This window comes from Neopelma chrysocephalum, unplaced genomic scaffold (genome assembly GCF_003984885.1).
Source record: "Neopelma chrysocephalum unplaced genomic scaffold, ASM398488v2 Primary Assembly neopelma1_102, whole genome shotgun sequence".
NCBI lineage: Eukaryota > Metazoa > Chordata > Aves > Passeriformes > Pipridae > Neopelma > Neopelma chrysocephalum.
In genome coordinates this window covers 712,522-727,614 of record NW_020897765.1, presented here as the reverse complement: position 1 = coordinate 727,614, position 15,093 = coordinate 712,522, and the positions used below count along the sequence as shown (strand labels likewise).

The following is a 15,093-nucleotide window of genomic DNA, read 5'->3' as shown; positions in this document are numbered from 1 at the left end:
AGGATTAAAGGGTGGGTTCAGTTCCGCGCATACTGCATCTCACCTAAAAAATCCATTGCGCAGGCTTGAAGGCTTTACCCACATGCAAAAAGTCCTGTAGCGACGGGCGAGGGTCGAAACGGTAGGTGAAAGGTGCACTGGGAGCCGCAGACCCAACCCTGCATGCAGGCGGTTCAGGATATTGGTCATTTGAGACTGACGGAGATGAGAGTCTCTTGGGGCAGCACCCTGAACGTCCAAGCAGCCTTTTCAAGGACAGCACTGCTTGCTCCACTCGGAGAGGGGCCTAGAAAAGGTGGCCTAAACAAAGCTCATCTCCACCTTCACCCGGTTGGTTAACCGCAGACCAACGGGCATCTTCTTCCAATGCGGTCGCACAAAGAGCAAAAGTCAAAGGCATGCACCTGCCTTCAAAGGTGTACCTAAATTAACTTTAGCATGTTGGAACATCAGAACCATGCTCGATTCTGCGGATAGTGGTCATCCTGAGCGACGTTCTGCCCTAATTGCCCATGAACTGGCTCGTCTCAACATTGACATTGCTGCTCTCAGTGAAGTTCGCCTTCACGAGGAAGGCAGCCTCAGAGAACATGGTGCCGGTTACACACTCTTTTGGTCAGGTAAGTCCAGAACTGAAAAACATCTCTCAGGTGTCGGCTTCATGATCAAAAACTCTATTGTCCCTAAACTCGAAAATCTGCCGACAGGTCACTCTGACCGCATTATCTCCCTACGCCTTCCACTAAACAACAAGCATCATGTTGTCATCTTTAGTATATATGCCCCAACTCTCCAAGCTGACCCTGCTGAAAAAGATAAATTTTACACTGACCTGCGCTGCCTTACCCAAAAGGTACCAGCAGATGATAAGATCATTATCCTTGGTGATTTCAACGCCAGAGTAGGTAAAAATTTTGAAGCCTGGAAAGGAATATTAGGCAAGCATGGTGTTGGAAACTGCAACGATAATGGTCGACTTCTGCTAGAATTCTGTGCGGAGCAACAGTTTACCATCACCAATACTATCTTTCAGCAGAAAAATAGTCTGAAGACAACCTGGATGCACCCCAGGTCTAAGCATTGGCACCTCATTGATTATGTCTTGGTGCGACGGAGAGATGTCCGCGATGTCCTCCATACCCGCGTGATGCCCAGCGCAGAATGCCAAACAGACCATCGGCTTGTGCGCTGTAAACTCAACTTTAATCTCAAATTCAAACCCAAAAGGGGCAGTATCCCAAGGAGAAGACTCCAAGTTAACGATCTCCAATCAGCCAAAGTAAGAGAAAGATTCCAGGCAAACCTTCAAACTAAGCTTGATAACCATTCCACAGATTCTGCAGATTCCTCTCCTGAAACAATTTGGCAGCATATTAAAAGCAGTATCCTGCAATCCTCTGAAGAATCCTTAGGGTTCTCCCTCAAGAAGAACAAGGACTGGTTTGATGAAAATAATCAAGAAATCCAGGAATTGTTGAGGAAGAAGAGAACTGCCCACCAAGCACACCTTGCACTGCCATCCTGTCACGCAAGAAAAACAGCCTTTCGTCTTGCATGCAGCAAGCTCCAACAGAAACTCCGTGACATCCAGAACAAGTGGTGGATCGATCTAGCTGCAAAAACTCAACTATGTGCAGATACAGGGGATCACAAAGGATTCTATGAGGCCCTGAAAACAGCATATGGGCCTACGTACCAAGTCCAAAGCCCACTACTCAGTGCAGATGGTCAAACGCTTCTGACAGATAAAACCTCCATTCTGAATCGATGGTCTGAACACTTTCAGACTCTTTTCAGTACCAACCGTCTAGTCCAAGACTCAGCAATTCAGTCCATCACACAACAACCAGTGAAGTATGAATTGGATACTGCTCCCACTTTAGGAGAAACCCTCAAGGCCATACAGCAGGTGAAAATTGGCAAGGCAGCCGGGGTTGATGGAATCCCACCTGAAGTCTGGAAACATGGGGACCTTGCACTCCATGCTAAATTTCATGAGCTTGTGGTGCGCTGTTGGGAACTAGGCGAACTACCATCAGACCTTCGTGATGCAGTCATCATCACCTTGTATAAGAAGAAAGGTACTAAATCAGACTGCTCAAATTACCGTGGTATTACTCTGCTCTCCATTGCTGGCAAAATCTTGGCAAGAATACTCCTGAGCAGACTAATACCTGCTATAGCAGAAGAAATTCTACCTGAAAGTCAGTGTGGCTTCAGAGCCAACAGGAGCACCACAGACATGATATTTGTTCTCAGACAACTGCAAGAAAAGTGTAGGGAACAGAACAAAGGTCTCTATGTAACCTTTGTCGACCTCACCAAGGCTTTCGATACTGTGAGCAGAAAAGGTCTTTGGCAGATTTTGGAACGTTTAGGTTGTCCCCCCAAGTTCCTTAAAATGATCATCTCACTTCATGAGGATCAGCACGGCCAAGTCAGATATGGCAACACACTTTCTGAGCCTTTTCTAATAAAGAATGGTGTGAAACAAGGCTGCGTTCTCGCTCCTACCCTATTCACAGTCTTTTTCAGTATGATGCTCCAAAGGGCCACGGCAGACCTCGACGATCAGGATGGTATCTACATTCGATATCGTACTGATGGAAGCCTATTCAACCTAAGTCGACTGAAGGCCCACACTATGACCCTAAACCATCTTGTCCGGGAGCTGCTTTATGCTGATGACGCCGCCCTTGTTGCCCACACAGAAGCAGCTCTGCAGCGTTTAACATCCTGCTTTGCAGATGCTGCTGAGCTCTTTGGGCTGGAAGTCAGCTTAAAGAAGACAGAAGTTCTCCATCAACCTGCACCTCAGGAAGTCTTCCATCATCCTCACATCACCATTGGCCAGTCAGAACTCAAATCAGCCCAACAGTTTAATTACCTAGGCAGCCTCATCTCCTCGGATGGTAAGATTGACGGGGAGATAGACAATAGGTTAGCGAAGGCATATAGTGCTTTTGGAAAACTCCATAAAAGAGTGTGGCGTAATAAACACTTGAAAAAAAGTACCAAGATCAGTGTTTACAGAGCCATAGTGCTGTCTACTCTTTTATATGGTTCCGAATCATGGGTCATCTACTGCCACCACCTGCGTCTCCTAGAACGCTTCCATCAACGCTGCCTCCGTACAATCCTAAACATCCACTGGTCAGATTATGTGACCAATACATCTGTTCTCGAACAGGCAGCAATCACAAGTATTGAGGCCATGTTACTGAGAACGCAACTGCGCTGGGCAGGGCACGTCTCCAGGATGAAGGACCACCGCCTCCCTAAGATCCTGCTCTATGGTGAACTTGCCACTGGCTGCCGCAAGAGAGGAGCTCCGAAGAAAAGATACAAGGACTCCCTGAAGCAACAACTCAGCCTTGGGCATATTGACCACCATAACTGGTCCACTCTGGCCTCTAATCGGGAGGCCTGGAGACAGACCATTTATATCGCTGCTGATGCTTTTGAGAAAGCACGCAGGATCACCCTTGAGGAGAAAAGACAACGCAGAAAGAATCGAGCCTTGCAGAATATACCATCTAAGGAGTCTTTCTGCTGTGTCTTTTGCAACCGGACTTGCCTCTCTCGTATTGGCCTTTTTAGCCACCAACACGCTTGCAAGAAAAGTGGGTAGAGCCCTTCCCAAATCTTCGTTCGCGAAGCCTAGCCATGATGATGATGAATTAAGAAAACAGGGATCTAATGTTAGATTTGGAGAAGGTCGTTTCTGGTAAAGCTCTTGGAATGATAATGTGCTGAGGCCCATGGCTGTTTGCTCTGAAGAGGATTTCCAGTCCTAGATACCTTCAAGATAGTATTCCTTAGAGGTTCTCCACCTTTTCGTCATGCCCAAGCATGGTTATTTTCCAGCATTTCCATTCCTGCCTCCTACAGTCTGGGTCAAAAAGGCACAAAATCTCTTCTTGCTGTCTGCTTGTGTCTAAGAAAATCTGACTATCAGCGTGAGTCAGCACTACTCTGCTCTATTCAGGTTTCCAACATCTTTGTTTAGAATAATGCTCCAAAGAGAAATTCACTATCTTCATGAGAAATACCATTCTGTTCTCTTCCCACTAGGGGATGTGGGAGCAAAGCACCCTGCACTGAGGGCGAGGAGCACAGGGCTGTTGGAATGGCATGCCAAATAAACAGGCCTGGATATAAGGCCTCTTTGTCCCTTTCCCAGGCTTTGACCGTCAGCAGATGTGAGTTCATGCGCATTCGTACATAGATTTGAGAAGGCAATAAGTAATTGCCCTTAGAGATAACCTTCTGTTTAAAATGTTTCAAGCTAAAAGTCTGAGGAGAGTTCCTTAAGCCCATATGCACATGCCATATTGGTGGAATAAGATGTCTCTTGAATTAAGACTAACCAATGGACGATTTACTGTTGTCAGTGACAGAGGAAATTTTTGATCAAAGAAATTGGAGCAATTCTCTAGTCTTGTGTGAAGTGAGAGGAGTTATCACACATTTTAACACACCTTTGATTTGACTTCAGCCACATTCTCTTGTTTCTGTGAGCTCCTAAGGCTGTCTTGCCTATAGTAAGCATTTTCAATGATTTAATTTTTCCATCTTATTTAATAATATTCTTTCTTTGCCCCCTTTCACCTTTTTACTCCATTAATTGCCTATAGGGTAAGAAGCCTTAGAGAGGTTTACAGGGAAGTGTTCATAGATCAGAAAAAGTCGGAATCCTTCTATGTGTGCTGTTGATGGGTTAATTTTGATGGATGAGATGTCAGCTCAAGAATCACTGATTTTCATAGACAAAATATTAATTTTTGCCAGTAGGTTTTCCAGGTTTCCTGATGTGCTTGTGTGAACAATGGAAAATTATACTTAGTGTAAGTGGACTGGTTTTGCTTTGGGGACAGAGTAGTGCAATCATGCAACAACATGCTGAACAAATGTTAATTAAGAAGACTTTTATCTAATTTGAAGCTCATTAATTCACTAGATAGCATCTTTATGAAACTGAGGAACAATCTGAAATAGGATCAGAGCTTGTACTATGAACATTAGGTAGTTAATGGGTCTGCTCTTTATGTGTCTGTGTGAAATCCTTTCCTTATTCTCAAATCTTTCATATACTTTTTGTCCCCATTCAGAATTCTCCTTCATAGAATTTGCCGTGCAGGTTTAGCCAACTTTAAATTTAACAGGGAAGCATTTGATGTCTAACAAGCTCACTTTCCTTCATATCTAATTTGGACTGCATTTTCTGAATGTTACAAAGGAGATTGAAGTGAGAAAAGCAACACTGGTCAAGCTATTTTGTAACCTAATTAGAGAGGCCAGCTGGGAGGGAAAGGGAGCCCAGCAGAGTAATGGTTTGCTTCTGTCTGGATGAACTCCCCATCCTGTACAACTAAAGGGTGTCTCCCCTGTCCCCTCTGATACTTTCAGGAAAAGATGCAGAAAATCGCTTTTCAGTTGGTGAATTGTCAGAGGAAGTCTACACCTGCCTACCCTGCAGAGAAGGATGTTCCTACTGTACAGACGATACTCCCTGCTATGCACAGGAGGACAAGTATTTACGGCTGGCTATCATCTCATTCCAAACGCTCTGTATGCTGCTGGACTTCATAAGCATGCTGGTAGTCTACCATTTTCGCAAGGCAAAGGTAAACTGACTTGTTTTGCTTTGATATTCCTCACTGTGTGGTACAGACTCGTTTATCTTAGGTGTATAGCTTCTCATTTTGAGAGTCAGTTTATCAGTAAGGAGCTCAGGTCAAGGGGAGGATGGGATTTCCAAATAGGGATGTTTTCCTAAATTGTTTATGTAGTTTTGGAAAAAAAATGTTGAGCAATTTGTGTCTTCCGATGAAATACTCTTACATTTGTAGATGTTCAGCAAAAATCAAGGAAACCTATTATGTTCAAAGTAATTCTGGAAAATCAGGCCAATTTTGCAGGTACCTAAGGGAACATGGGGTTTTTAGAATCTTGGGATCTTGAAAGTCTCTGTTTTACCACTATTGGGAATGATGTTTGTTTTCAATATATTTGAGAGACTAGCTTGAAAATAATTATATGAAAGAGAAATACTTCCAGGTAGCTCCTAGAGAGTTTAAACTTGATTCTATGGTTAAAGATTATTACTAACCTAATGAACCTTCTGCTTTTACCTCACTGAAAATCTTGTAAGATCTCTTGTAAGATCTCTTACTGTTGCCTCAGTAAATGCCAAATATTCTCTAAAACTTCAAATTTAATAAAAAGAAATTAATTGAAGACGGCATATATTCACTACTTACATTTGGGAGATGTAGGTGTGCACACATTATGCTACATTGTTGAAATTAAGAGCCTCATCCACTCTCTGTAGCTAGATAAGCATTTCCATTTTGGTTTTTGGAACGCTTGATCCCACAATCTTCCTAATCCTGCAGTGTCTGTGTTACAAATGCGTGGCTCATTTTGAAAGACTTTAATATCCTGGCAGGAAATCATGGAACGAGCAATAACATTTTTTTTTCCTCTTGTGTTTCTGAAAGAGTCTTTGTGTTTAATGATATTGCATAAAATCATTCAAATTACAGACTTAATTGTATTTATGAAGTTTTTCATTATGAAAATTTGTTGTAGGCACCACTTTAGTTGTCTAACATTAACTTAGCAGAAGAACTTTGTTCCGATTTTGTGAGGTTTTAGTCTGATAATGGTACTCCCTTAATGTCATAAACAACATCATGAAAGAAGCAAGTTTGCCTTTTTTTTTTTTTTACAGATTGAAATATTGTTTTATAAGAAATGACTCTATTTTCTCACAAATAGCTTGAGATTAGACATGAATAAAATTGCATACACTCTTGCACCTGTACACTTACTTATGTTCTGATATACATATCTGCTGCTGTAAGAAGAAAGATATATCTTTATTAAACATACTGGAGAAATCTTGTGTTTCACAAAACCTGCTAGTAATGAAAGGTGCATTTTTACTTTTGTGATGATTAGTCAATTCTCCAAAGTAGTCTATGAGTAAAGAACCAGATGGGATCTAAATCTTTAATACCAAAGCAATACTAAAGAAGCATATACACATCTTTCCTTGTTTTTAAAGAGCTTTTCAGTCGTTATGAAAAGGTTTGACCTTACTTTTTTTTCCAGCTTGCCTTTTACCATTAGAAATCATGACATCCAAACAAGTGAAACCAGACATAAACCAAAGCATTCTTTTTCCCCAGAATGAAAAGTGATGCCTTTCAGACATTGCAATTCATTCAGTCGGCCAGAGATGTATTTAATTACGATTTTGCTACCATAGAAGAGAGTTGACTTTTTTCTAGATGTGTATCTTACAAGGAAAAGGGAAGGGAATACGAGACAAAAAAAATAATGTGGTGATTAACAAACCCTTCCATTATGATTGATGTTTTCAAGGAATAGAAACTGATAAATAGATTTTCCACTGCTTTCCATGTATTCAACTGAGTTTTTCTTTGATATTCCTTTAATGTTCTTTATCTTGTTGGTACAGCATGATTTCAAGAAGAAAATAATCTCATGTTTTTACCATGAAATGGGACGCTGTATGGAGGAAAAACATACTGAGAACAATGAGTATTTGCTTAAGAAAACTGCTGGTTACGTTGGGAAATGACAGAAATTTGGAGTGAAGGAAAAAAACTAGTAGCTGACTATGTACTCTCTGCCAAGGGGGGAAAGTCATGAAAATGAAAGAACACATATTGAAATATGTTCAAAATGTCTGCCTTTTTGAGAATTTCCAACTGTTAGTGAAGCAAACCACAATTAGTTTAGTATATGTGTCTGTGATTAAAGTTGCTGTGTTAAACTGCTCATTTCCATTGTGCTGTGTGGGTGTCAGAAAAGAGCATTTTTTTGGATTCTCTCCCACATATAGCACTACAATATTCAAATAGTTACAAAAAAGTAGTTTTCAATACAACATTTTAACAAAGGACTGTTTACTGCTACCATATCAAGAAAAAAACTTCAAAGAGTTTAAAAGAGCAAAAGAAGGGGGTTGAGAACAAGAACTGTTAAATTAGGGCCCCAGGGCTGAAAGAGTGAAGAAGTAGGTATGTGGCATTTTGGTACAGTTGTGGATCAGTAAAATCAGAAGGTAAATGAGATCAGGTTACTTCTTTAGTAAAAGTGACTGCAAAAGACTTCTCAATGCTTGTACTTCATGGAGGGTCCTGGTAATTACTAATTTCAAAAAGCTAGGGTCCTGAAAAGTTAAGGTCTGCCAATGGAAAGCACCTTGGAAAGAAACGCCCCAGGCACCTTGACTGTGCTATTGTGAGTATAATAATTCAGAAAAAGAATGATAAAGGTCCATAGGGATCTTTTAGATCATGATGGAAGTGACAACCTTTCTCTCCAAAAATTCAATATATCAGTAATTGCAGATGCAGACCATAAGTATTTTAGACAAGTGAAGAAATACCTCAACTATTCTGATCATTCTGGTTGCACATCTTATGACCAAGCAGTAGTTATAATGGAAAATTGCCATTGACCTGGTATCATCAATAGTGTGGAATATATGCTAGATTCAAACCAGTTACTGAAAGATCAGCCTGGTAAAAGATGTACTGCTCCAAAGAGTGTGGTGATGAGAATGGAAATGTTTTGAACAATTACTTTCAAAGTGTTATTGAAAAAATGTGATGATACAACTTCCGTTTTGACATGACCTTTATTACTAACCTAGGCTGTAATAGTAACAAGATACAGGGAAATCAGGTAAATATCAGTCAAAGTGGTTCCAGAAGTGAAAGATCTTAACAAAATGAATGGTAATAAATAGGCAAAGCCTATAGCAAGCCATATGACTGGCTTCTTAAAGCCAGGCTTCTCTTTAGAGGAACCATTACAAGTCTCTGAAATTTTCAGTCTCTTCTTTTAGAACTTCTTAAGTTTCCTCTAAAGAATCCTCTTCAGACTTTTGAAAGAACTCTAGAAAACTGCTGAACTATTTACTGTGGTATAAGCTACTGCTTGTATTAATAGCTGTAAAGGAGGAACGGAAGATAGGAAATGTGACAACTGTGCTTATAAAGAATGGTGACAAGAACTAAAGATCAGTAGGTCCAACTTACACAGTTGCAAATACATAGAAATGGTAATAAAAAATAGAACTACCGGTCCGTGGATAACTGTGGGAAGTGGGTTTTTGTGAGAATGTGATGCCCTACAAATGTATTTATAGCTCTGTGAAGGTGGATTATGAGCATGTGGATATGAGAGAACTTTTTCCAAGGTCTGCTACCAAAAGCTCTTAAAAATTATGGTCTCAAAGAGCTAGGTGAGCTACACTACTTATAGGTAACCAAGAGATGACAGAGGAAAAGACAGCACAGGAAATATGGTATAAAGTCATGTGCAACAAGGAGATGTTGATATGTGAACATATATTCATGGTTCCTCTTAAGGTATCATTAGAAGGTGTTCAAGGGATCTCTCAAATGGTTAAAAAAATGAAGTAGGTGCATTACACAACTTTTATTTGCTTTATGTCACTCATTGGCAAAAAATACCTTGGATCCCAAAGTATAAAGCAATTAAAATAGGGTTTGTAAGAATAACGTGGGATATTTCTATATATATTTCTTTATTTCTAGGGTGTTTAAACACAGTGATTTTGGTGAAACTGGGAGGATAGACTTTGAAGGATCACTCTCTGTTCTTTTCCTTCTTTAATAATGCAGCACAGGCCACGAAGTGAGGTAGGACACTAGAGTCTGAATCAGAAAGACATTCTTTTGCTCTCTTCTTGAAAAGCTTTTAGTTACTCATACAGACTTTCACATTTGATATGTGGCAAAACAAAATTCAGCTTGTTCATCCAAAACACAGTTGCTCCAAAGTACTGGTACCACTGACCAATCTGACCACTGCCAACCTGTAAATGTAATGGCAAATTAGTGACTTCAAGAAGTAGTTGGAATTGGCCAACAATACAAGATGGAAGAGCCGAAAGATATTATGAGCAAGATCAGATTGATGCTGACAAATTCATTTGAGGCTTTGTCAAACACAGGTGAAAGTGACTCAGCAGCCCTGAGATCAGCTCAGCAGCAATGTTATTAAACTGCAAGAGTTGTAACTGGAGAAAATCACAGGCAGAAAATGTGGCCTTTTGCCAAGAGAAGGGAGAACTCCAAAATGGTAAGAATGAAAAAAATTTAGAAGGTGGCACAGAAGGAGCAGCAGAAGCTAAACCACTAGTGAAAAGCATTATAGGGAAAGACAGAAAAAGATGAAAATTGTAACAGATAAAGAAGATGCTACTGTTATAATGGGAAACGGTAAAGCATTTCAACAGGAGAGTAAATGGAGGAAATGTGCCAAAGAGAAAAGAGGGAAAAAATATTCTCAGCTAATACAGAAGGGAAAGCAGATGTGCAGATCACTTCAAAGTAACCTTTACTCTCAACACCCCTCATGCCAATTGGTAGTGAAAGCTGAAAACCCTGAGCCTGGCATTGACACAAAATGCAAGAGGCTGAAAAACTCAAGGGAGATGAAAACATGTGAAATCCCATCAGAAAAGCTGACAGCACCTGACAGCACCAGTTTGATGACACTGAGGGAGTTGTGCGATGAAGCCTGGGAAAAAGATTTTTCCTCAATAGTGGAAATGTTGGAGTTCTGTTAGACTGCTCTGACAGGGTAATATTGCTGAATACTGCATCTGGGCAGATGATGAGGTTTCTGCAGTGTAAGAAACGCAAAGGGACACTGGATGTAAAACAAGGAACATGCTCAGTGCTTCTGATGGTCAAGATATGTCTTAGCAATCGTAGAGGAGTCTGTCTGTAAAGGAATAGGCTCAACCTTATTTCCTTGGTTTTCAAAAGGCTTTGACAGAGTATGAGAGGATCCTAGAGAACAACTTTCTGCCCTGCCTAGTCAGATCTTTATGGCTGTATACAGAGGCCCAAAGTATTTTCCAGGCTGAACAACTAGGGAACAAATCAGCTTAAGATGAATACTAGCACACATTTTTGTGTGCTGTGGCATTGTTATTGATTTTATAATGCAAACATTACTACTAAAAACACATCCAAAAAGTATCAGGCTAAGCTAACAAAAGTAACTGGTTAGAAATCATGGATGCTGAAGCAAATATTCTCAAAAATGAGAAGCTGAACAGTGATTTTGTAAGAAAAAGTATCAACAAAATAGGAGAACTTTTCTGTGTGAGTAGTGTTATGTGAACCCATGGAGAGCTCAAATAGGGAGTCAGCAACTGCAGTATTGATTACATGCAGTGTAGGGTAGGGGTAGCAAAGCTACCAGAAAGAAACTGAACATTTAAATAACTATAAATAAAAAACAAATTTTTTAAAAAATTTCAAATTTAGCATAGAATTTCAAGGACTAAAACTCTACCAGAGCCTTAGAGAGGAAACCAGCTGCATTGTAAACAAGTTCATGCAAAAGTACCAGACTGCAGAAGGACATTACCTGCAAAGAACCTAAAGGGCTCATCAGTTATCAGGCTACCTTTTCAAATGAACTGGAAAGGAGAGCAGAAAATAGCTGACCTTTGCATTGCAGCCTGTCAAGTCAAACATGGAGCTATTGAGTAGGATACAACTGCTGTGAGGAATTGTGAGTGCCTTTAAGAAATGCTGAGAACCTCTGCTGGCAAAGAGAACAGAGAAGTTGATCTCAACCTAGACCTATTCAGAAGGGTCTTGTTTGCTGGGAATTCTCATTCAAATCAACGCTAAAGGCTTCAGAGTAGTTGCAGTAAAGCCAAACTACTTTGCCATCATCTCTCCTTGTCATGCACAGTGGTGCTGCTGAGAATGCAGGAACTGAGGGTGAGTGTGAGAGGAAACCTTTGGGGGATCTGGTCTTTCCGTCTGCCTAACCTACTGGTGGCCAGCGTCTCTGGATGTAAACCCAGCATGTCAAGGTAAAATTGACAGCAGTGAGAACACTTGGAAAAGGTTGTTTTCAGCTCTGAAAAATAATGGAAAAAATTATTAGAGGAGAGTCTTAAACATAGCAATTTGGAATGGTGTTGTCCTATGGCATTAACAATGATAAAGGACTGTGATGGAGGCCATTGGAATGAAGGGCTTTGCCTCATTCAAGACTATTTCCAATCACATATATTAGAAATTTATAACTAAACAACTTTTATTGCACTCGTCTTCCCCTCCCACTCCCCTTTAGGAACACTCAAGTACTGTTGGAAATACAGAAATACAAATACTTTTAATGAGAGAAGGAAAATGTACATCTAGAACACTGGTCAAGGAAAAAACTCGCAGTTAACAGGACCACATGACTGATCACCAACAGGAATGAATCATTTTACCTCTTGAGGGAACTGTGGCAAATAACAGCAACAGACTGTTTTTGTATGTTTTTTAGTCGGTTGGGTACGGATTTTTAGTGTTTGGTGTTCAGCGTGGCTAGATACACTGTGCCACCACTATTCTGTTTTTCTTTTTTTGTGTAAATATTTTTAAGTGTTCTGCTAAATATGATTTCAAAACTGTGAAGATAGTCCCTAAACAATGCAATTGTAAACACTGCACAGAACTGCATATAGATGGAAAGGCAACATGCAAATTTATGTTGTAGTTCCCCCTTCTAATACTGAGAAATCAAGAATATCTTTTCTCCCTTACTGCAGCCGTGGTAGGATGCAGTAATTCAGAGTGAGGTAATCAGAGGCTATTGATGTGTGATACATCTTTAAATATTAAAGTGTGCTGGCTTTGCAAACACACCTCTTTTGCTAATGTAAATCAGCCAATCCTTTCTTTTTTTTTTCACTTGATGTGCTTCTTGATGTGCTTATGCCTGGATGCCTTTCATCTTTGGTGCACATTCTCCTTTTTTCTCCCTAGACACCAATTTCTGACATTTCAGCTGAAGTGGAAACTTGTTAGAGGGAAGAGATCTTGCGCAGGTGGAGCAGCTTCCTTTACATGCTGTTCTGGTGGGCATACCTGACAGTTTGCTCAGCACATACACATTCTGTGCAGTGCTTTATACACCCTTTCTTCATCATATCCTATTGTGAGAACCTAGTTTCTTATGAATTTTCAGGAAGTTTATTGTAGTCTTCAGGTGTGCAACTTTAAAGACATTGCCAATGTTGTTTTCGAAACTGTTACTGTTTTTAGTGGAATTCTCACTTCCTTTATTAATAAAACAGAACTCATAAAATGTCCCTTACCATTTTTCTGGGTAGTTAAGATGCATTTAGGGATGCTGTACTTTTTAAACTATCACATAAATAATTGCGGAGTACCTTATTGAAAAGATAAGAAGCACAGGGGCTGTTAGCCTGTAGTTGAGTCTCAGGGATGATGTACTGTCTGCTGGAGTTTCCAAAAACAACAGGCATTGGTAGGCATGGCTGCAAGGGTGATATTGCCCTGTGTTTGCAGGGTTGCAGCATTCAGTACATAAGTCCAAAGATTTCACTTTTGTATATATTTGCTTTCTAATACATGTGAATAGAAAAATAAACCTGGTTCCACTATAGACACTTCAGGCCTAATGAAAAACTGAAGTGTGAAGAAAATAAAGATCTAAATATGAAATATGTTTGTTGATTTCAGTTCAGTCTCATGAAGAATAGCTAGTGAGAAGAGCAGGGCAGTAGGAAGCACAAAATGGCTATGTACAGGGTTCTCTAGACTGAGTCTACTCCTAATGGACAATGTTTGAATGATAGGTCTTCAAAATAACTTCTCATCAGTGCTCAATAGTAGCTCTAAGAATTCAAAAGCTACAATCTTCTCTATAAATCTTTATATTAAGCCAGGGCTTGTCTCTACAAAGTTGGATTGCACAACACCTTAGGGCCCACCTGGAAAACATTCGTGATTTTTCAGGGAGTACGCTGCCTTCAAAGTGATGTGAATCAGCCATGGACTGTGACATGTTTGCTCCACTTTGATGTCTCAACTGATTCCTGGCTTTTGCTTTCTTAGTGTCTTGCTGTTTAATACCTTGCAGTATATGAATCATTATCTTCTGTTCCACCAATACCCCAGAAAATTCTACAACATACAGCCTCAAAGTTGAAATGAATGGAGCTGATAGTGCACTTTCAGTGTAGGGTGTTGGCCAAGAATACAGCTGTCACAAGAGACATGGCTGGAGTAGCCTTGAAGGCATAAATATGTTTAATTGTGTTGCCCTATGATTTCACTTTTAAAATAATGAAAAATAAAGGTAATCAAATCCTTGACTTCCAGCAGATATTTTGTAACAACAAGAACTATAGCAGCATAGAATAACTTTCCAGAGCTGTTTCAGAGCTACAAATTTAATTGTGCAAACTGCTAAAATTTTTGGTTGTCTGTTACTTCTCTTAGTCTTGCTGAGTCTTGTATTTGTAGCCCTTTTGGGGTAGCTGAGTAAACCAAATGCTCTGTCACGAGATAGTAAGCTTTCCCCACTGATTCTTTGATGCAGTAATTTCAGGAGAGTTGCATTTACCTGAAGTTTCATTTGGGCTTGTGAATGGGTATTTACAGATTTGCTGGGAAGAGAATTCCTATCATGTCAGCATAATAACAGCAACATTATTTATTTATCCTGCTATTTGTCTTGGAGTTGCATCCTGCTGTGACCCTTCCTTGTACAATCAATAGCAGTAGCAAAGTCCCTGATGGCTTGCATGAGGTCTTTGGCATGCCTCCCTTTCCAAGAGCAGACCTTTCCTTTCCTGAAGCAGACCTTTCCTTTTGTTATAAGGGTGTAAGTGTAGGCTCAGGAGAACTATTCCAAGCATAAGCCCAACTGGTAGTAGAGCGACTTTGAACCAGGAAAGCTTTCAGAATTTCATTGCAGACAGTCATTTGCTGTATGAGGTCTTTTGTCTTTGGGAAAAACATTTGGCTAATAGACAGGGCCAAGGTTTGGAGGCTGAAATATGGCTTTTGATGCAATTGGGATTTGCATTCTGGAGTGCTGGTGTCTGGACCCCATTTTGATGTTGAAAAACAGTATAACTAAGGAGAAGCACTTACGAAGATGAGGAAATAAGCTTTTTTAGAAGTTTCACTCAAAGAGAAGGAAGAAATAACATAAAGAAGAAACTGGGAAAGAAAACAACAGAAAAAATGTAGC

At 40.1% G+C, this 15,093-nt stretch overlaps 1 protein-coding gene across 1 annotated transcript in view; it reads left to right on the top strand.

Annotated features, from left to right (window-relative positions):
- The window catches only part of GPR158 (G protein-coupled receptor 158), a 193,621-nt gene that overhangs the window by 89,443 nt on the left and 89,085 nt on the right, over positions 1-15,093 (top strand). Inside the window, exon 4 of the mRNA XM_027695650.1 lies at positions 5,410-5,627. Within this exon, the coding sequence (XP_027551451.1) occupies positions 5,410-5,627 (218 nt within the window). The remainder of the gene's footprint in view (positions 1-5,409; positions 5,628-15,093) is intronic.